The sequence below is a fragment of the Aphidius gifuensis genome, linkage group LG6, assembly GCF_014905175.1.
Source record: "Aphidius gifuensis isolate YNYX2018 linkage group LG6, ASM1490517v1, whole genome shotgun sequence".
NCBI lineage: Eukaryota > Metazoa > Arthropoda > Insecta > Hymenoptera > Braconidae > Aphidius > Aphidius gifuensis.
Window position 1 is genome coordinate 4,741,908 of NC_057793.1, and position 24,323 is coordinate 4,766,230.

At 25.6% G+C, this 24,323-nt stretch overlaps 2 protein-coding genes across 4 annotated transcripts; one reads left to right on the forward strand and one right to left on the reverse strand.

Annotated features, from left to right (window-relative positions):
* The first annotated feature begins 29 nt into the window (after positions 1 to 29).
* On the forward strand, positions 30 to 23,762 carry LOC122858993 (rhotekin-like). 3 transcript variants are annotated; one of them, XM_044162290.1, is made up of 7 exons: positions 835 to 944; positions 3,058 to 3,087; positions 3,168 to 3,839; positions 21,197 to 21,387; positions 21,467 to 21,951; positions 22,034 to 22,516; positions 22,597 to 23,762. In XM_044162290.1, the coding sequence occupies exons 2-7, from the start codon at positions 3,073 to 3,075 to the stop codon at positions 22,797 to 22,799; spliced, it is 2,049 nt and encodes a 682-aa protein (XP_044018225.1). In that variant the 5' UTR covers positions 835 to 944; positions 3,058 to 3,072; the 3' UTR covers positions 22,800 to 23,762. The 3 variants fall into 3 exon arrangements, with proteins under 3 accessions (XP_044018227.1, XP_044018225.1, XP_044018226.1); XM_044162292.1 differs by lacking the exons at positions 835 to 944; positions 3,058 to 3,087 and adding an exon at positions 30 to 166 and having other exon boundaries at positions 3,141 to 3,839; XM_044162291.1 differs by lacking the exon at positions 3,058 to 3,087 and having other exon boundaries at positions 837 to 944; positions 3,141 to 3,839.
* LOC122858994 (HIG1 domain family member 2A, mitochondrial) lies at positions 22,569 to 24,207 on the reverse strand. The gene is made up of 2 exons (XM_044162293.1): positions 23,965 to 24,207; positions 22,569 to 23,868 (listed from the first exon to the last, which is right to left on the reverse strand). Exons 1-2 carry the CDS (start codon positions 24,101 to 24,103, stop codon positions 23,681 to 23,683), a joined length of 327 nt encoding a protein of 108 aa, XP_044018228.1. The 5' UTR covers positions 24,104 to 24,207; the 3' UTR covers positions 22,569 to 23,680.
* Between the last annotated feature and the right edge of the window lie 116 nt (positions 24,208 to 24,323).

The window sequence follows — 24,323 nt, forward strand, 5'->3', positions numbered from 1 at the left end:
TAATAAAAATAGAATAGTTAAAATGGCGCCCCGACGTAAATGTGTCAAAAATGTGAGTGGCATTAATGAAGAAACATTGAAGGAAAATAATTATCTACGTTTTCTGAGTGATTACCATTGTCGAGTTAGAAGACGTGACACTCTTCGGAATAAAAAATCAAGACCGGTGAGTTTAATTTTCATTGAATATTATTGTTTTTCATTTGACATATATATACAGCTACCTGTTGTCATGTCACTCCGTCACATGATAAATTTAACTGACTCCAAAAAGTTAATTTTTAATTATTATATTACTAAAAATTATCAAACAATTTAATTGATAATCATAATAACCAAAAATTAATTAATAATTTAAATTATTATTTTTCTATAATAGAGCTTATTATAATTTAAAAAAAAAAAATGTTTACGCTTCGTTCCACGCCCTTCAATTGGCGGTTGAAATTCAAAATATAAATAATAACAATGACATATAGAATTACCAACTGACACACACTTGAAAGATGCTATTATTAAATGTCATTATTTGAAAGATAATTTATATTATTTATAATTATTAATAAATAAATAATAAATATATTTAAATAATTTAAAAAAAAAATGTATCCTAATGAAATTTATATTTCATGAGAAAGTATTTTTATGATTATTTATATGTTGATGTTTTGCATAGGGGTTTAATGAGTTTGTTATGATGCTTTCTCATTCTTTCATTTCTCTTTATTGATTTGGGTAATTTCCCCCCACATAAAGGTGTCTTGTCCCGCTCTTTTTCTGCCCTTCTCTCGTTGTGTTTGACTGCAATACCTGCTGACCGTCATTATCAGTGGTGTTTCGATTGCTGAAAAGTTCACACGTTGTTGACAGTGTATTATTGTTTAATGAACTTTTTTTAAAATTATTATTATCACAAGTTTTTTTTTTCTATCATTATCATTAAGGTATTATTTTAATAATTCTTGCAAAATATTTTGACTATTTTTTTTTAATTCTTATTGGTATAATTTAAATTTAAATTTATATACTAATTTTATTATGTAAAATTAGGTTTCTTTTTTTTAGTTTTCATATGATTTATCAAATTATTATTATTTACACATGAATGGGATATTTATTTAAATAGATTATTAACTTTGTTCACAGTGCCAATCAACACTAAAAAGTTTTTAGAACAAAGTTATGTCGAGTCCAATATTTAGTTGAATAATAATTGTCAAACACACGTTATCAAAACTGTAAATTCATTGATTTAATAATATGATAAATTTATTCTAGCATTATTATGACTTCACATATATATTCAATTATGAAAATATAAAGGGTGCTTTATCAAATTTACTATTTGTAAAATTTATCTATTAAAAATATACGCTTTGATAATTTAAATATTACATTTAAATATTTAAATTGAATATTTTAATTATTCAAAAATACTCGAATATTTTCTATCAAATAATTATTTTAAAAATATTATCGGTAATAATAGTGTGGCAATAATAAAACTTTATATATTATTTAGAAAAAATAAATAAATAATAATAATGTACGTTGATTTTATTGAGAAAGGTGAATTTATAAGTTTTCATACAAGTGTGTTTACTGTTTACCACATTCTCAGTAAGTTCCTCAACTTTATATATTAGTTTAGCACCACGTGTTCAAACGTATGGTGTTACCAAACAAACCTATGAATACAATATCATAATATATATTTGATTTTCTCTCTCACCTACCTAAAAACATTATTAACATAACAAAAGAATAAACTTTATTCATTCTAAACTTGTTGTTATCGTTTAATATTGATTTACCATTATTCAAAAATTATTATAATAATTATATATTGAAATTTATAAACACAGCTTTAAAAGTTAATTCTTCAATAAATAAATAATTATTAAATGACAGACTAATATCTGGAGCAACGATGTAACGGTTTATCGGTAAATTGAAAATTTCATATCTTTATTGCTGGTTAATAATATATACGCCTCAGCAACATTGCTACTACTTTTAACTACAAGAAAAATAAAAAAAAAACAAATTTAATTTCAACGTTAAAATGATTATATGGAAAAAAAAAAAAAAAACATTTACCAATGATTTTAGTTTATTATAATAGCTATTTATCCGTGACCAGAATGTATTAATTCAATACTCTTCGTATATTGTATTCCAAAACTTTTTTATATTTATTTTTTCTTTATTTATATTTATTATTTTATTTCATTATTTATCTTTATTCTTTTTTTCAACTTTGAGTCTGTTCAATTGTCAATTTTAAACTATCCCAATATCCGTAAATTGCAAAAGAAAGTCTGCACCAAAAACGATTGGTATTCAGTACTGAACTGGGTTAACACAGTATTTTCTCCAATACTTTAGAGTCTTTAGACTATAAAAAGTCCCAAAGTATAGGTCAAAAAGCTTTTAATACAATTTTTAAAATAAGTTATTTTTACAATATTATTTTTAAATAATAATTGGAATATTGAATTTATATTTTTAATTTCTTATTTTGATTAGTTTGAGTGAAGAAAATATAAAGGAAAACAATTTAAAAAGTACAGACAATCATATAAACATTGTCTCTCTACTACTATAATCAGTTGTTGCTTACAATGTGGAATATATATTTATTTTATCATAATCAAATAAAAAAGTCATTTGTTTTCATTGTCATTTTGTAGGTTTATATTCGCTATTAATTTATTACTTTGCATAGTATTTATATTTTTTTTTTTTCATATTTTTATGTTGACGTCTTGTTTCATTTATTTTTCATTAAGCATAGAAATTCTCATAAACATATTTCCACATGACTGAGTCCTCCGTTTATGACTCAAGATAGGAAAATAGATTTTTATTTATTTTTCATCATTTAAATAAGCACAAGTTATACACACATAACCAAGGTCATCTTTGATCTACTTAAAGTATATAAATATTAAATAAATAAACTAATAACTTTTAAAAAATATATAAAAAAAATTTTGCAAGAATTTAATTAAAGTTTAAAAGTCAATATTTAAATTTTTAATTTTAACTGTGTAGAGATTAAATTATGCAATGAACAATTATAAAGTGAGTGTAAATTCGTGCAAAAAATTTTTTTTTATTTTTCAATTTAAATTTAGTTAATCTGTAAATTCAAACAACTCAAGATGCACAAGATAAGATTGTATGTTGTCCCGGAGCAAGAGGAGCTTGTTGATGAAACGGATGAACAAGTTGAAGATATTAAAGATCTTGATAATACATCAACAATATTTCAACGTAAAAATTCACGTCGTCCTGGTGCTGTTCGTATTAATGTCATACCAAAAAAATCAAAACAACATACAATAAATTTATCAAATGAAAATTGTCAAATAAATAATAAATTAAAAATCATTCCACCAAATGTACCATTAAGAAATTCATCAATGAATTATAATCGTGTACTTGCATCACCACGTATCAAACAAATTGCTTTGGATTTACAAGAAAAAATGCAACAACACAGTGGCAATAATAAATCAAGCATAAATACTGAAAATTCAGTAAATTCAATTGTAACAAATCAAAGATCAAATACAATATTAAAAAATTTACGTTACAATGTTGAAATAAATAACAGTAGTAAAAGAATATTAAATTCAGGAAATAAAAGAACTGCTCGTGATTGTCCAACGCGTAAAAGTTGTCGAAAGGATCAGCATCAAACTGGACGTTTGCCAAAAATTGTTAAAGTCAAAGACGAGATAGACGGAACGGAAAATACTCAAGCGAATCAAAATTCCAACGACGCCAACTTGGCTATACTACGTAGAAACAACAAACTCAATGGCTACAGGGTAAGTTTTATATTTTTTTTTTTTTTCTTTTTTTTTATTCCACTTGGTTGAATTTTGTCCATATATTATATCACGTTGTTGTAGCTGTCATATTTATCACTTTCTTTGGGCTATTGTTCATTGAAATTTTTCTTTTATATAATAAATATATATATACATTTACATATAGACGTGACGATTATACGCTAGGCCACTCCCAATCACGTATCAATTTATTTTGATTCAAAATCAATAATATATATTTAATCACACTACTTGTATAATCATGCTTTAATTTTTTTATTTTTATTTTCACAATCATTAGTAGTCAATATTATTTGCATGATTATTTTTTGGAAATCAAGATATAATTAAGTTATTTATATTTTTATTTTTTTCGAATGAAAATAAAATATAATGTCCATGTATAAATAACGACGACATACAATGTATACTTTCTACATATGATGATGATAACGATGATGATGAAAATTAAAAAAAAATCAATCGCATATAATTCGAATAAAATTATTCTCAATTAGCAACACCATCAGCCTTGCAATGCAGACAAGTGTATATTAAAATAAAACGATCATGGTGACTTACGTTATGAAAAAGCGAAAGGCTCGTACATAATTATATACATACTCTCGAGAGATGTATAAATATATATATATTTAAAATGTTGTCAGTTTGGCACACGAGTTGAATATTACAGCTCGTCTCATCATAACCATCATCATCATCATCATCATCATGATCATCATTATTATCATCATCTTGTCTGGTTTCTCGTAGAGAAAACTCAAATAAAACCGCATATGCACGCGCCTGCGCTAATCCAGCATCAGTAGCTAGATGGGCTATTAAACGATGGTGAAACCAGCCATATATACATTGACTCTTCGCAATTATTATTATAGCTAAAATATCAAAAAATATATTTACGAATAATATTATAAAATGAAATGTCAACTCATCGTATATAAATATATTTTTTTTTAAATTATAAAAAAGCCAATAATACAAATCATGAATTTATAAAAGTTAAAAAATTTCCATCAGTTAATTTATTTAATTAATTTATTTTTTTGCATACAGTACAAGTACCAGGGTACCTTGTATACAAGATACTTATTTTATTGCATATTTCGATGTAATTGAAGATTCCTCAAAATGACAGTTGGGTAGATATATGTACACTCATGTGTACTGTCTGCCATATAGAATATTGTAGAATCGATTTCAATCGTGCACACCACTCGAACATTGTAATTATACGGCCCATACCCAGAGAGATCGCAAATGCGTTTGTGTTTCAGGGCAACTTGGACGTTTGATCTTCTCTCTTGTCTGTAATTAGAGCATCATCGATCGACCCATTCACATATTATTAAAAAATAATAATAATATTAACTCGGTTTTAATCTTAAATGTATTTAAAAGCATGTGTAAATGTAGATGCTGTTGGTGATAGTGTTGAAGATGATACTTTTCCTTTTACTTTGATTGTGTATGCTTGTGTACAATTTAAATGCATTATTGAAGTCACACTTGATAGTATATATTATACGAAAAGACAACGACACAATTTAATGATATTTTGCTTTTTTTTTTATTATTAGTTATACTGTATTAAAAGCATAGATGGTTCATAGTCATGGTTCATATATTTTATTCACGCATAATATGAATATAAGGGGGATAAAATGAAAAAATTCACGTCGATGAAAGACTCGTTACGCGTCGGCACCAGTTGTAAGACTTCCGTGACTACCGGAATGCAAAGACGCAATTGTAAAAAAGTAGTGTAATAATATGTGCGTGTATTACAGTATTTATTTTCATTTTTATAATCTATATACCAAGTTTTTTTAGAGTTAGTATATATTGAATACGTTATATGCGCTGCACAACTTTGGTTCACCAAAGTTGACTTTATACACCCGATTATGTTCTTCACTTGCTTTACTCAGTGTGAATACTCTTGTATAACTTTAAGTTTATAGTAAGAATATATATATTCCTTGGGGGCACGATGAAAGCACTCACAACGACCGGTTTCTCGTCGTTGAGAGTGAAAACTTTGCTCTGCTTCATTTGCTCGAAAGGACCTTGGCGGTATCCACAATTCGCACAAAGTTAATAAAATAAATGACTGTTGTTTTTATTTATTTTTTTTTTTTTATATATTTAATTATATATCTTTTTAGTTGTATTTTATGATCAGTATTATTTATCAAAATTAAAAAATTAAAAATGTCACTCAACATGATTGATACTTGATTTTTGTTTATACACAATATTTTATATATATTTATTAAAATGATTTTTTTTTTTGTATGTATAAATTGAAAATTTATTATCGTTATCGTGAATGGTGTTGTGTACATAATATGTTATACACTTTCTAATCTATGTTCATATATTATTCAATTTTTATATTCTTATAATATTTAAAGAATGTAAACAGATCATGCAGTAGTTATTTCATTGGCAATCTTGATTTTGCGCTTGTGTTGAAACTTATTATTGTACATTACATAGATTTATATATGAATTTTGTTCAATTGAATTTACTATTGATTCGTGTCAATGTACTCAATTATGCTTTATTCATTGAGTCACTTGACACAAAAAATACAACATAATTCAACCCACCATAATTTATCTAAATTTAAATTTTTTATTTATTATTTAAATAATATTTTGCAATCATTTTACAAAGACAATTAATTAAAAATGAAAATTGCTAACTAATGAAAACCTACACAAATGTTAAAAGAAAATTTTACAAAGACATTTTGTACATTGCTTTTCTTTGTTTTGTTATTTATTATTTTTTTTTTTTTCATATTTTTCACTCTCTTCTATTTTTTCTATTATTGCAAGATGGCACCGATCGAACAAACAGACAAAACTATTCCTATAATAGCTGTGGCACGAATTCTCATTGAGAAATATATATACTATTCTCAGCTGATATTTTTTTAAAAAGACAATAGAAAGATTCTTCTTATACCAAATAACACCCACATATATAATCCTACATAAAATAAAAAAAAAACTTTTTCTTATATTGACCAAAGTCGGTTTTATGTTGATTATTGTTTCAATATTTATAACTATTGATTTGACAATAAGTTCATTCATGCAAAATCCAATTACGAAAATTCTTTGTAAAATAAAATAAAAAATAATTCTTTGAATATTTAAATATTTTTTAAATAAAACAATGAAACGATAAAAGCTTAATTTTATTTAAAAGTAACATGAAAAATAAATTGAAAATAATTAAATTAATTTTTAATTAATTGAACATTGAAAGCTAATTTAATATAAGCTCTGCTTTTATACTAATTTCCAATTTATACAGTCAAGAAAATATACAATTTACTGTGTACTGATTATTCTTGATTAAAAATTAAAATATAAAAATAAAAGAAAATAAGAAGGTTATAAAAAAAAATTAGAAAAAGAGTAATATCATCAGTGAATCGTAACGCCATCCGGTATTAATTTGTATGTATATAAATTATAATCAATGTAGATTTGAGTTTCTGGGTTATACAGGTATTAGCTACCTGTATTTGGCTGACACAGGACACTCAATGATCACGAAACATATAGACACAGTTGAGTTGTTCGTAAAGTAGGTTTGCAGGTTTATATATATGTCAGTTTGATACAAGCCCGTTATCCTTATCGAAACTACTAAAGCATCGCTTGTGGCAGGTTATATATGCAGATTGATACATATGTATATATCTTCTCCTTTGACTAAGACAGCTTTAAACTGATAGCAAAGAGCTGTTCAACTATAGATTAACCTATCCAACTTAATATTTTCAAAAAACATTTTAAAATCCTATTAATGCTTATTTGATGAATACCGACAGATCCATATATATCAAAAAAAAAAAAAATATAACAAAAGTATGCTTGACCTACTTTTAATATCTAAGAAAAATAAAACGATTATTTGAAATCGACTTTATTCTTTTTTTTTGTACTATATATACAATGCTTGCGCGATATATGCCTTGAGTTTTCAAATTGCATCAGAAGAAGGAATACAAAACGTGCGATAAAAGAATTGGCACTCTTTGGGAAAATGTTAGATTCACTATTGGCATGCAAACGAATGAAACCAACACTTGAATTCTCCTTTCTTATTTTTTAAAATATTATTTTCATTTTTCCATCAGAGTTTCTTAGATGTGATTTTTTTTTTTCTGTTATTTTGAAAACTTTCCTGGCCGGAAAACGAGCTGTTCCGACAAAAGTAAGGCGTATGTGTTTGGGATTTTCAATGTGTTCTGGATAGAGCATATAATTTAAACAAAAATTTCACTATGGTAATGAGAATATATATGTATATGCAACATCAAAATTGGATTAAAGAGGAAACTTTGTTCTTAAACATATTATATATATATCATTGATAATATGGATAGATTATTATTACTTTTGAATTTAAACAAAGTGAAAATTTTAATGATATTACGTTCACTCAGTTTTCTTAATTACAAATAATAGCATTGAAATACTTAAGCACATAAAAATATCAGTCGTAATTGACGTTGAGATTCCAACTTTGAGAATGCAATGAATTTACTGTATACTTACGTTGAATTTACGTGAAAGTTGTCGCAAGAAATTGCTAATGCATCCGTTTCCTCTTGATCATCAAAACTTATCAATAATATTACACACGAATATATATTCACATTAATTTACTCTCACTAATCTGGTGATATGACAAAGTTTCAGGTTTTACTTGTTTGGCAAATAAATTTATCAAATATATTGGCTGGATTCCATATAGCTAACGAATCATGTCAATAGCCAGTAGTTTTTTCGTCTTCCGAGATAAAAATCGAAAGTTAAAGCCAAGTTCATTGACTTTTAAAAATTCATAAAAAAGTTTCTAAATTTATATATATAATCAATTCAATTACTTGACATGGATATAATTAGATTTTTATTTTTTTTATAATTATGTTCCGGCAGTTTACAGCTGGATTAGCCATATCCGTCTTGGACTTCCGTTGTCACCTTATTGACATCCTGAGAACGGTTAATCGACTGTTCTGTCTAATCGAAGTGAATTTGAAGCAAAAATCTAATTGGCATTGATTACACCAGAAAGATATTTAATTTATTGACTTTTTACAGTCAATGAAAGTCAATAAATACTGTAGTAGAAAACTTTTATATCAACTGGTTCCACTGTGATACCAATGGAGCACTTGATGTTGATGTCTTATCCACTGAGACTGCAATATTCAATATTGTCGGTTATTGCTAATTCAGTTTATACTATCTATATTTAAAAATCGTACATCCCAATAATATTTTATCTAAACATCGAGGTGAATCAATTTTTCAATTAAAAGAAAATTGTGCAGATGTAAATACAGACTTGGCATGTCTCTTTCACCGTGTTTTTAATAACAATAATATAAATAAAATCGAAAGGTTTTTTAAAAACGATTTCTTGTAAAATACCAGACATTACATGAGACACTTGTCAACTTGTTGACCTTAAAATTTTTTTGGTTTACATAGTTGTTTATTTATATGCCTTTACCACTAGTCCTATTTTAAGTTTATATTTTTTTTTTTCCATGCTGTATAGTTATTATTATTTTTATTATTATGTTTACTAAAGAATTATTTTTTTCTTTTTCATTCTTTATCAGACATGCATGTGAAAAAAAAAAAAAAAAATCCGTCTACAAAATATCCTTTGCAATTTTCATTTTCATCTAAAAAAATGTATTTTTTTTTAATCATTTTTTATACAACTGCTTGTATACTAATAGCCTGTTCGACATTCTGAGGATCTTGTCAAGTATGTACATTTACAATAACCTTTTGAAAAATAAAATTAAAAAAAAAAAATATACTGATCATTCACGTGGGCAGAAAACCTGCATCCAGACACACCCGGATACCCACCAGTAGATTATGTTGTTGAACTCAATTTCTGTTATTTTTATTGCTTAATATATAATATTTTAAATTATAAAAAACATGATATATAAAAAACTTTTGAAAGAATATAATTTATCTAATTTTAAAAATATTTTTGAACTAGTAAAACTTATAAATAGAGGAAAAATAAATTTGACGGAAATAAATATGTATAATATACATAAAAATATGAGTAACTTCCGGATGATTGCGTGTAAACTGAAAAACTTTGATAAGCTCTTCATCGTGAATCAATTTTTTTTATTTTCTATCCAACATATATTTTTTATTATTTTTATAAATATGCCAAATGTCAAAAGTTTAAATATTTATCATTTAAATTTAGTGACGATATTTTTCTACGGTTTTAAATTATATTTTTTATTATTTAAAATTATATAGCATGTGATTATTGTCTATGAAAAAGGGGACACTCGAGTTGTCGAAATTTTTTAAATTTTATATTTTTCATTTTCAAATATTTATTCTTAAATTAATTATTATAAATATAAAAAAATCCAACGGAAATTAAAAAACACATTGTCGTAGGCAACGATTTTAAACTATTTATTACACTATGATATCATCAGTATTTATTTGCGTCCGGTATATTGGCATATTGCTTGCACAAACACACGTACTGTCTAATAGCATCGACACTTGACATTACAATTAAGACAAATGGCACCTATCTCATAAATCTATAAAATAATTTTTTCAATCTATCGATTCACCAGCTGCTTGAGCAAAAAAAAAAATAAATAATACATAAATATGTCTGAGCTTTTATTATTACTATATAAATTAAAAATAAACACAATGTCTATTTTTAAAAAATTTAATAATTAACACAAAGCTTTGCGGTATAAAATTTCCGGTCGAAAAAATAATAAAAAAAAACTCTTATGACCCTTGACAATTTTTTTTTCTCTTTACATCCTGTATTGAGGATATAACATCCTGTCGGTTGCATATATAGGGAAATTAGATCCGCACGTTCATCATCCCTCAACAGTTCGACACTCATCACCAAGGCGACAATCTTTGCACTTTGATTTAAAAAAGACATTTCCGAAGCAAAAAGATAAAATGTTTATATTTAGACAATTTTAATAATTGGCCGTATATGTATAAAGATAATGTCAATACAAGTGTGTAATTTATATCTGGACCAAATGAATGCATGCAAAACAAAATAATAAAAATTTCATGACTCAAAGAGAAATAAATGTGCGACAAACAACCGATAAGATTAATTTCATTTGACAAATGAATATATATTTTAAATTACAGTCTATTGTTAAAAAAATATTATTATACTAATGAGATAGTTGCATATAGTGCTAAACTTATCTGCAGAAATATTTCACAATGAGTTATTGAAAGTTGCTTGGTATAATCTTCCTGACCTTTGTTTATATTTGATATTAAAAAGCGACTGTGCACCACGATATTGGGAAGGTATATCTAACAACAAATTACAAACTTTGTATCGTGACATTTTCTCACGATTTAAACCACTACATATATATTAAAATCCCCCCAAAAATATGTACTTATATTTTATATACGCGGTATAAACTATTGTTCAATTTTAAAGGGCTCAACTTGTTTAACTATGTCAAAAACCTGAACTTGCAAAGTTTCCCCTCGTATATAATCATAATATATTTATTCAAGTATATAAACTACATAAGAACATTAACGTTTATCAATATTTAAATAAATGAAAAATTTAATTTACCATAAATTTTCTCCCACATGATCCATTGTGAATCACTGCAGTTATTACGACTCTCTTTTTTTTTTTTCCTCAACCAAGCGAATCTAAATTATTTTATTATTTTGTCAAAACTCACACGATAAAATTATTATTGAATAAATTGCATTAAATATTGGAGCCACGTGCACATTTTAAATCAGTATATATAATTTCTATTTTTTTTTCTCAAATTAACTATTTATATAGAATTTCTATTTTACTTCAAGAATGAATAATAAATATTTAAAAAAAAATACATAGAAATGATTGAAAAAATATTTAAATATATTATTTTAAATAAGGTCATGGGATTTTTTTGGTGTAATAATCTCAGTCTCTATGGTAGCACGTGCGTCATAATAATATAAAATTCACGAATGTAGATATCCGTAGTTGGGGGGGATCCCTTTCGGCAAACGATTGAGGGGTCGGGGCCCTCGTGGCGTTGTTATACTTGCACTCTTTATCTGTCTTTCTTTTTTTATTTTTATTTCCTTTTATTTCTCCTTTTTTATATATTATGTTTATCTCTGTCTCTCTAGACCCTGAAAAACAAAAAGAAAGAATAAATAAAACCTCGCCCCTCTAGAACTGTTTTCCCTCGTCTCATCATGCCTCGTGGTTAGTTGTTGTTGAAGCACACGATCAGTATGCCACGAAACATCGTCATAGTTATTCGTCATTTACAGTTTGTCGTGTAAAAAAATTGGGTATTTTATATACATTCTTATCTTTCTTTTTTTTTTATTTAATTATCACTGTTTTTATTTTTTGTTTACGATAGTAGCTTGTTTATGTTGGGTTTTTTTTTTTTTCTTTACAAAGTGACGATCGTTTGCGCATTCACACTTGGCTTCTGAGATCAAAGCTTCGTATCGACGTTTATTGAGTGATACAAAATGACAATCAGTTATTTTAAATAACAAAAATAGAAAATAACACAAACGCACACACACAGGTGTGAAATATTTTTATATTTTTATCTAAAATGGTTTTTTAAAATGTGATAAAAATCAACAGTCAGTGTAGTTTACTCAAGTAAAATAAAAACATTTTTTTAAAGTAAAATCTACTCATATCTGCACTGTGATGCACTTAGTATTTTTGTGAGTTTTTGGAGTTTGTTGGGTCAAAGGATATATTTTTACACATGTGTAATGTATATACAGTAAAAGAGACACGTATTTTTTTGTATTTATTTTAGTTGTATTTGTGTATCTCTTTTATTTATTCCAGTGTTAGGCCCTCCTCTTTCCACTAGCATCTATAAATATATTGGTGGTCGCGGCAAGTTTTGTTGGAGAAAGAAAAGAGAATTGACGACAAGGGGGGTAAAGAGATACTAAAGTGTTGCAATAAGCATTCGAACGTCTTAAGTTTGTGGCAAGTTTTGCACCAATATTCATTTTGTATAATACATTCAGTTAAATTAAAAAAAAAACAAAACAAACCGAGTGAAGATAAAAAAAAACTATTATATATTCTAATTTGTTGTGTTTATATTTAATAATAATAATAACAACAGGTAAAATAATAAAATAAATAAGTTACGACAATTGAATAAAGAATGAAGGTGAAAAATGCAAATTTATATATATTTTTTCTTTTTAAATATCTCGAGAACGAATGAGGTGAGCAAGCTTTGCCTCTCTTGTGACTCGTTTGAATGGTTTTAAATGTTAAAAAAATATATATATACCTGTTTCCCTCTTGATACTTCATAACTGACGTCATCTCTAATTCACCTTGTCGTACAAATTGTGAGTTGAAAAATACATGAAAGATCGAATCAACCATTCAATAGATCATATTGTGTTTGGAGCAAGTGACAATTTTTATATGTTTACTTTTATTTATTTTTTGTTATTAAAAATATTTGTGAATTATATTTTTAAATATATATAATACGTTTTTGAATTTTTGTATCAAATAATTGAGACTTTTTTGAGACTTCAAGTGTTGGTTTTTTTTTTTTATGGTTTTGGTCAGACCAAAAAAAATGGACTCTTGTTTTCCAACGTTTGCGGCACTTAGCCTGCGTGATTCTAAAAAATCAACAACAGTAAATATGAAAAATCGATTTAGCAGTGGTGATGCTCCACAACATTTACCTGGTAAATCAAACACACCTGGTAAAATTGATGTTTTACAAGATTTGGATTTGTATTATATTCGACAAATTGCACATAATTTAAAGGTAAAAAAATAATGTGATTATTATCAAAGCTAATTCAATCTATTATTCGATAAATGTATAATTAAAATTTAAACCCTTGAAAAGTGATTTTTTTTACAAGGAATTTTATCAAATTTATTTCAAACTATAGAGGAATTTAAAAGCATGTGTTACACCAAATATTTGACCTCAAGTATATATAGAGATTCAAATAAATTCAGCTAAATGTTTTTTTTTTTTTTTCTTATTAAAAAAAATATCTATAATTAAAAAAAAAAAAACATTTATTAGTTTACCAATGAGTAATATTCCTAACGTGGTGTTGACGACACTGAAAACTTGAATCTTGTTGATTAAAATTAGCAACAAACTTGTCTCTTAAAAAACCCTCACTTTTACAATTGCGTAGCGAATTACAATTATTATCGATAATAATAACAAATATAATTCTGATTTAACCTTGTGTGTACATTGTGTCCTTGAATGCCAACAACAGCCATAATAAACGTTTTCGACATTTTAATTGATTTTCACATTTTTTCATTTATTTTTACTCTACATTAAACTATGTTAAATTGCAATACCTCTCTCGTGACATTGAAAATTTATTAACCGTGTTTATATATAAAGTAAATTGATATATGTGTGTGGGACGAATAAATTTTGCTCATAAATAATTCTAAAAGTACCACAATTGAACTTATCAACTTTGCTGATCAGCTGGAGTAACTTAAACTATGTTTTTCATTTTTCTCATCTTTCATAAAAATTAACACACAACTTAAAATGATAAAACGTGACTAATTACAAATTACTCATGTAAACTAGTTTTCTCTGGTATACACACACACACATGTACACCCACAATTTATTAACATTTTTATTTTGTTAATTATATTAATTTTTATATTTTTCCCAAATTGAAATTCAATAAAATCCAATTTCACATGCAACGTACATTTAAAACAATTCATCGCGTGTTCTTTTTTTATCTCAAATATTATTATTGACAGAGTAATTTACTAATCAATTAACTTTCATAATAAATTGAAATTCTACACATAAATTGCTATCAAATTATATCAAGTATGTTTATATTTACATACATATTTACCTATAAAATAAAAATAAAAAAAACAGAACATACATGCAAATAAAAACAATGGAAATTATGTGACAATATCTATCAACCCTCTGGGTATAAACTTTAATCAACTTCAGGGTATGTTGAATAAAAAAAAAAAAAAGTAAAATCAATTAAATCAATATTGTTGAATGTGTGTGTACCCAGTTGGTATTCCAAGCCCAATATGTAGCATTTAATAACAACATTTAAAGCTCAATTCAAAGTGTTAATAAATATTTATAATTTATTTACTTAACAATAATATATACTAATTGATTTTCTTTGATAAAATAAATTAACTTGTAATTAATGAATATCAAGTGGTCGTTAGTATATTTCGTTGAAAATTAAATTTATATATATATAAATTTAGTTAAAAATATATTGATTATTATTTATTTATCATCAGCACAAAATTCAACATAAACATAACATCCGAATGCAGTAATTCAAATTGTTTAATTATCTTTGAATTTGCGTATTGTTGTTGGTGGTGGTGATGGTATTGGGTACGATAAATTTTATGAGCAAATTTAACCACACGTATGCTTGAAATTTATTAAGTATATATGTGTGTTGTAATATTACGAAGAATTATGGTCACGCATCCCGTTACATAATTACACTAAAAAAAACTCAAATATATTGAATAAATATAATATTTATATATTTAAGTATTGATTTAAATTATTAAGAGTCAATTGAAATATTTATTACTATTCAAATTGAGTTAATAAATTATTATTAACGATTTTTTAATGAATAATTTCACATGGCACTATTAGTTTCGCAGATTGAGATCAACGTGGGGGGCTTTTAGAGAGGCTTGTCATTTTGCTTTTTCATATACTGAAAGCTTAACCCGATTATTCGAGAAGCCCGTGTCGTTCAGAGTCTCCCCAACATTATAAAAAAAAAAAAAAAATATTAAACAAAAAAGTACTTCTATATTAGGTCAGGGATCACAAAATTCTCGTTCACTAAAATTTTATTTTACCTCGTTTTAAATTTTTTTTTCTTATTTAACTTTAATAATTTTACTCTATCTTGTTGATATTAACGTGGGTAAACCAGAAATTCAAAACATTAAATTAAAATAAAGTATTGAACAACCAAAACTATAAAATATAAAAAAGAAAAAAAAAAACTTGTATTACCAAATATCTACATCTAAGGATATCAAACACATAAGGCGGCATTTATTACTATCCTCCAGTTAATATACTTTTTTTTATTATTTTATTCATTTAATTTATTTTTTTTAATTTACTCTTTGTGGGCGACATATGTCCAGATGTTGCATTTATTGCAATGAGCACACGTGTGTGGCATAGTACTTTTTTCTCAAGATATTTTTACTTGGTATTATTATTCTTTTATATTAAAAATATAAAAAAAAAAATAAACACAAAGACATTTGGAATTTCTTAAGTGTGCAATTTGCAGGTGTCTAATATTAAATTTGATCAAAAAGGAAATAGATATATATAACAAAAGAATTTGGTCATCTGAAATTTAAAATAAGAGATTTAAAATTGCTCAACTCGCCACATAGTAGAAATTCTATAAACTGATGTCGTTGGCTCATTGTAAATTTATATCATCTTTAACAATAATTAAAAATTAAAAATATATTTATTTAATATTAGAGTAAATATTTTTTGCTAATACTGAATTTTATATCTTTATTTTATATATAAAGTAATTTATAGAAAATAAAGGTAGAAATTAAAAAAAAAATATTTTTTATTTCTCAACATTGACCAGAGCTATTTTAGCATTTTAATGTCAATTTGACCTTTAAGTTTAAAATTTTGACATCAAATCGAGTTAAAATTTTTACCTGGGAATATAGATAAAAATAAAAAAAAAAATAAATAAGTAAAGAGTATATCACTTGGCGCACATATAATTATCAGGCATGTGGTTTTCTGGGTCGTCAAAAAGATTATTTTAAGTTTTAGAGACTGTTGCAGTTATAGAGTTTTATTTTACACATATACAATTATATTATTTAAATGTGTGTTTAAGTACAACATGCGCGCAATCCTATGTCAGACAAACCTCTTGTCGTCTTCTACAATTTTGTGTATACAGCACTCTCGTACTGCACTCGTTTTTTATATTTTATATTTTTTTTAAAATCATCTTCTTGCTTTCATGAATACTAAACTTTCTGTATGTTCTGTGGATAAACTCCTCTTCTTCTCATTGTAGCTGTTGAGTATATATTTATTACTCGAGTATTTTTTTATTTTTATTTTATGAAAACGACTCGTGATGAACATGAGGAGAGCGCGAAGCCCTTCTTCATCTTATTTCATTTTCTGCTGAGCCTACTCTTCTCATTGGATATTTATGCTTGCCACTTAGATTTTTTTTGCCTTTTTATTATTTATTTAATCTTTAATTTTTTTTTTACTTTCTTGTTGTTTTTAAAGCTTACCTCTTGTGTGTGCAAGGTAACACCAGATAATGCAATAATATTTTTTTTCTCAATTCAAACTACTCGACTGAAAAATAAATAAAAAAAAAAACTCATTAAATAAATAAATAAATGAAATTTGAATTAATAAAACAGCTAACTTTATTTTAAATTATTACAAATAATTATTACCTCAAAAATTCTATTCAAATAAATCCACTAAAGCTTCTAGATGAAAAAAAAAAATAAATAAATAATCCATAAAATGTAAATTTTTCATATGCTTTTTAAAATATGAATATTTTTATAAATTCATATTGAATTAATAATGAAATGAAAATAGAAAATGAATTAAATACATTTATTATTATTAAATATTTATTTTTAATATTAGACAGGAAAAAAGTGTCTGCCAGTTGGTAAGGATTCAATATTTATGACAATTAAATCACGCCATACAGATATTTCATTGTTTTATTTTATTTGCAACAATACACGTGGATATTATAAATATAAATTCAAGTTATAAATGTAACTTGGCATTATGACAATTTGAATACTTTTCAATTTTATTGACATACATCTCAACTTTATGATGAATATATTTTTCAATTGTTATATAATATTAATAAATTGGTATTATCATATGATTTTCTGACGTACATTGAGAGTGTGCATGATGATGGTAGAGTTGTTGGTACACAGGGTGCGTTATTCGGGTCGATACTTGACGGCGCCAGACCTACTACCCCTCGACAGTGTCAGGCGTACAGCAAAAGCAAGCAAAGTGCAAAAGTTAGAAGCCAACCCCTGTTGGTTTCAGTCTCACTCAACCGATTGGCACATTCGGGGCTCATTTATTTATTTTTTTTATATTACACCATTTATTTTGCAGTGTTATCAACATTACTCAAATCATTTTATTACTATTATTTTTCAACTTTTAAAAAATTTTTTATATAACAAATAAATAATAAATAAAAAAATATCACACTTTTTTTTATATTGGTTGAATTTAAAATTGAGATATAAATTTTGTTCTTTCTTTTTTATTTTTATTTTTAGAAAATTTCAAGGGGTTATTATTATTTTATTAAAAATTAATTTTCCACAAGATTCGGTTTTCAATAAAATTGAAAAAGGGTTTGTAAAAAAGATAATAAAAATATAAAATTTATCCAATCGTATATTGGTCACTCACCCGATATACGATCCCATCCATTCTCAATATCCACTACGGAAAATTTTATCTGCTCAGTACAGAGTTGATACCAGTTCTGTTCAGTTCAGCTGAATTTTTTAAAAAGAATATTTTCTTTTCTTATTTATTTTTTAAAATTTATTTTCACATATAGACATATATCTGTATGTACTCATCCAAGTTGATTGGATTTTATTTATTTATTTTTTTATTCTAAAAGTATAAGACAATTTTTTTTATTTATTTTTTAATTTAAGTGATACTCTAAAAATAACAAAACCATCATGAAACCAACTTTGATACTGTCAAAGCCTTCAAGAAAGGTAAAAATAAAATTTAAAAAAATAATAAATATCAATATTTTTATTATAAAAAATTTATTATTAATAAACATATAAATTTTATTTATAGGCATGCATAGGTTAGGTGTAGAGCGTTTGAGATAAACGAAACGACAAGTGGTTTGTTGATTTTTTTTTTTTACATGCGTTTTTCAAATTCCACTGTATAATTTTAGGCGGTAATATTGGCCAATCGCCATGGTGAATAAATTTATACATTAATTATTCAGTATTATTCAAATCTTTTGTATTCTTGGATTTTTAGTTTAGTCTTAGTTCTTTTTCGATGGTAAATCCTGAAATCACATGAAAACTATTTATAAATAATTTTTTTTTCATCATTTTGTTTTTTTATTTATTTATTTTTTTTTTTCCATTTATAATAAATTAAAAATTTGATTTTTAAATGCCTTCAATTATGCTGTTTTATTATTTTGTTTGCTACCTAGTTTTTTTTAAATTTATTTTATTTCTTTCAGGATTGATCAAGTGGTTTTTAAAGAGACTGATATTTTTTTCTTTTAATACTTTTTTTTTCTTCATCGTATGAATAGCTATTGTCGAAGCCATATCGCATTACATTATTATTTCGTAAATTTAAATGTATGGCAGTATGTATATGTGTGTTTCCATTGGCTATAGAATTATATTTGTGGGCTCGTATTTTATGAGTAAGGGTCGGTAGATTTTACCGCCTTGCGGTATATACACACGAGTACGTAAACACAGGTTGACACGAAATTCAACTCGTCTGAGTTGAATATATATATATTTTTTAAATATTATTTAGCTATAATTATTTTTCAGTATTTCATGAATACAATTTCACAACTTATTTTATTTTCTATTCATAAATTTTAATTTTAAATATTTATTTTATAGACAACTGTATATTTATGGATATTAATTTTTAAGATATTAAATTTTCTTTTCGAGGTCACTGTCCCTTCATAGACCTTGCTTTTTCATCTTTCATCGTGTACAAAAGTGTGTTTGGCTAAACTCATAAAGATAGCGCTTAATAAACACAATGTACACTGTTAAAAAAAATTATTTATTATTTTTTTCAATGTTTTGTTTCTAACGGTAACAAAGTATGAAGTCACCTTTCCATTTCAACATGTGCCTTTTTATTCTTTTCATTTTGTATTCTTCACATCATCATAGCCAGGATGTCGTTATGCTTAAATTACTTTGCCAATGAATTTAAATCTCACCCAGAGGAAATTTTCGCAATAAAAACAAAAAAAAAACAAACCCTTTAGCTTGTCCGTCATTATCTTGAGGCACGTTTTTTTTTTACTTTAGAAAAAATAAAATATTATTATCAAGATATAAATTATTGCTGTATGGTCAATGCGGAATGTTGCTGGAGGCGTTTAGCGTGAAACCTTGTCAGCAAGTGCCCACCCGCGTTGATGAATTTTTTTTTCAATATAATTTTCATATAATTGATCAAGTGATTATTGATCAGTTTGATTTTTAAATACGTAACATTTAATAAACACCATAAAGTATACTGAAAATTAAAAAAAAAAAATCCAAACCACATTTTATTTTTAATTAAAAAAATTTAATTGAACAACAAAAATTAAAAAAAGGGTATATTTATTACTTGGCTCAATTAATAAAGTTGGCAAATATCATATTGAGATAATTTTTGAATTATAATATTCATGTAATAAACGGGTAGTCGTTTGTTTTGCGTCACCGATTATTTTTGCAATTTGATACTTTTGCATTACTACTACACAGATGCAATGTAATGTCTTTCTCAAGACTGCCAATAGATTACACAGCATTATATAATCCAAAGAAAAACATAGTATAAATTAAAAACAATAGTGATAATGATGAAAATAAAACCACAAATTAAAATGAAAAAAAAAAAATTAATAAAATAGCATAATGATGAGTTTCACAGAATTCTTAATTGAACATGATAAGGTGTCTTAACTATAAATAATAATGTCATGAAATATTAATATTTGGTAATGTAATTTATATACCTGATGATTTTATTTATTTTTATTTTTTTTTGCTGACAAATTACATGGTGATAATTGATGAGCATGCAAATATCAAAAAGAGGGTTATTAAAACAAGTCGACTGACACGTTTAATCCATTTTTATATTTTTCAACTTGCCAGTTTAAATTTAAGTCTTGAAATGTTTTTTATATACACATAAATTGTTCGTGATTTTAAAACAAAACAATTCAATGTTGTCTATATGTTCATATTCACTGGTGAGCTTGTTTTTTTTTTCTCTACAATTAAAACAAATAAATAAATAATTTAATAATACTTAAAAATAAAATAATATATTGTTTCATGTGTTGATAAATATTAAAATTTTTTGTTACAGGATTATGATTTGGAGCAAAAAATTGAAGTGGAAATTAAAATGCGAGAAGGATCAGCACGTTTGTTGGCTGCTGCACGTCATCGTGCACAAAGTTTGGAAGCTGCTAGGGCTTTGTTGACATCAAACGAAAGAATGTCAGCTTACATGGCTGAATTGCAAAGACGTAAAAAAGAACCAGTAAACAAATCAAGGTATATAATATATAATTTTTCATTTAAAAATACAATTAAATAAATATAATTTTTCTAATTATTGTATTTTAAATTTCAGTACCCTTGTAAGTACAGCAAGAGTGTCATTGTCAGAGTTACGAATACCATTGATGTGGAGAGATTCTGATCATTTTAAAAATCGTGGTGATCACAGACGATTTGCTGTATTTTGTCTTGCTAGAATTGGCACTGAAATACATGATACAGCTCTTCTTTGTCCTGTTGATCGGGCATTAACTGATATTACGTTTCCTGATGTTTTACTATTTAATAATGTACCAGCTGAATTTGAACTAACACTTGAAATTTATAGTCATATACTCCAAGAAGATTTGAGTATTGCAAGTACACCAAGAAGAATTAAAAGAACAATACATTCATCAATATCAAAAACAGTTGGTAAAAAATTAGCAGCTTCATTACGTGATGAATTAAATACTGGTAAAATGGGACCACATTTTGAACTTATGGCATCAGCTAAACTTACTCTAGATGATACTGATGAAAATATTCATACACATGATCTTGTTATCAGTAATTTAGGTAAATATTTTTATTATTTTAGTAGTATAATATATTAATTTGTATAAATATAATTATTAAAATTTTTATTAAAATTTTTTAGATAACAAACATCATGCTTTGCCACTTTTTGGACATTTTTGTTGTCGTCTTGCAGCTCAACCAGAATGTATTACAAAAGAAGTTTATTCAGGTGGAATAATTATAAATGATAATAATTATTGGGCAAAATTACAAAATTTTAAAATACAAACTTGGGAATCACGTAAACTTGCTGATGAAGAACAAATTTGTATTCATACAATTCCAATAAATAAAGAAACAAATATTCAATTATCAAAAACATCAGTTAAAGAATTAAAAATTACAAATACATTAGAAGCTGCTGATAAAACTGTTGTAATTAAGCTTGAAACAGTTGATGATGCTCAAAAATGGTTGAGAAATTTGATAAATCATGCAAATGAACATTCAAAATGGAAACATGCAGCTGAATCAGTACAAGAAGTTCCATGTATTGAGAGTGCAAGAAATTCATTTATCAGCAAAAGACAAGGATCATTGTATGACGAAACACCTCTCATTGGTATGAATACAAAATTATATTATTTTTTTCTTTTTTTTGTAATATTACTTGATGTTAATTTTTAAATATATTTATTTCAGAATCAGTTCAATCTGATTACACAAATTCAAGACCAACTGTGCAGGAAATATTTGGTCTAACACCAAGTACAAGTCTAAGTAGTTGCAGTTCAAATAGTCCTCCAAGTTTACGTTCACGATCATTGAGCATGAGTGGTACACGTAAATTAAGTACAAGTACACTTAAATCTCATTGGCCATTTTCAAATAAAAATCATGATTAAATATTATAATTTAATTACTAATGTATCGTTAAAGTTGTAAATGAGCCATCGTAATAATACTCAAAGAAAAAAACAAAACAAAAATAATTATTATCAAAATAAAATAGCTCAGACTATTGGCAATATTCGTTGATGGCTATATGAGGACCAGGTAGATATTTCCTAAGATGCATTTTTTTTTTCCCCAAGACTGAATTGAAGAATGAATCCTGATTGTCATATTTTATAGCCATATTTAATTAATATTTCCATAAGATTATTATTACTATTTTTCAATTTTTAATTTGCAAATAACTCATGCATAAAATGTTGTCAAATAATTGCAAAAATATGTATTGAAAAGTTAACGTCATCTTTTCAATTTTTATATTAAAAAAAAATTATTTTTATTTTTATTTTTTTTTTTACTGTTTTGTATAAATTCAAGAGTCATTATGATTTTTCTTTTTTTGTTTTTTTTTTTAAACAAATTTAAAAAATGTAAGAATTGTAAAAGAGCATGATGTCAATGTAGCAATAGTTAAAATTATTTGTAGTATTTAAGAAGAGTGAATAATTTTCCCTTTATATAAATTAATAAATAAATATTTAAGTGGAAGAAAAAAAATAAAATTAATCATAATTTAAACATACAAAAATGTAAAGATACTGATTGTTAATTACCAGTAAAATATAATAAAAAATATTATAATCTTCCTCTTGAAATTAATTTTGGCATTTAAATTATTATTTTCCATAAATATTATGAGTTTTGATTTATTATAATTTTCATTTTTCTTAACAGTGTATGTACAATATCTAAATAAATCAGATTCTCACAAAATGAGCCAAAAAATAATTCTAAAAATTATTTTTTTCTTGCAAATTAATAATCAATTTTTTCATGAATTTTCTTGTTTTTCTTCTTGTTTTTTTTTTGCAGCTGCTAATGATAAACTACCAGCAGCAACAAAGATTGTGAAACCTTGTGCAATAACACGAGCACGCATCATGTATTGTGACATTTGTTGATTTCCTCGTTGAAAATTCCATAAGCCAAATGAAAGAGCCGCAAGAGTTGCAACACATCCTAAAAATCAATAGAAATAAAAAATTTCGATTTTATAAAATATTTGTTATATTGCATAATTTATTACTATTGTTTAATATTTATTTTTGTACATACCAACACCAATGAGAGGATTCTCTTTCATTTTTTTTTTCATTTTATCAAAATAAGTTTCCAACCCTTCCTCACTGCCCATATCTTTTCTCAACTGAATCCAATCCAAATCAGGTACTCTAATTCCTTTCTCATCAGCCATTGTCACTTATTTATATTATTTTTATCAATTTTTATTTTGAAAATCAAGTCACACAACACGTGAAGCAACGTGAACTGTGAAGTGTAGATTTATTTATTTATTTATTATTATTATTATAAAAATAAAATGTCCGCGATGGTTAGAGACACAAGCGCCAATTTATCAAAACTAAATTTAGTACAAAATTTAAGCGCTAGGCTACTGTTATTATTATTATTTG

Bases quoted from the DNA above. Each gene is read 5' to 3' on its own strand.
- LOC122858994 (XM_044162293.1), bottom strand. From the start codon at position 24,103: ATGGCTGATGAGAAAGGAATTAGAGTACCTGATTTGGATTGGATTCAG. The intron at 23,869-23,964 runs GTATGTACAAAA...ATTGATTTTTAG, and splicing joins GAATCCTCTCATTGGTGTTG to GATGTGTTGCAACTCTTGCG.
- LOC122858993 (XM_044162290.1), top strand. The intron at 3,840-21,196 runs GTAAGTTTTATA...TTTTTGTTACAG, and splicing joins ACAAACTCAATGGCTACAGG to GATTATGATTTGGAGCAAAA. The intron at 22,517-22,596 runs GTATGAATACAA...TATTTATTTCAG, and splicing joins TGACGAAACACCTCTCATTG to AATCAGTTCAATCTGATTAC.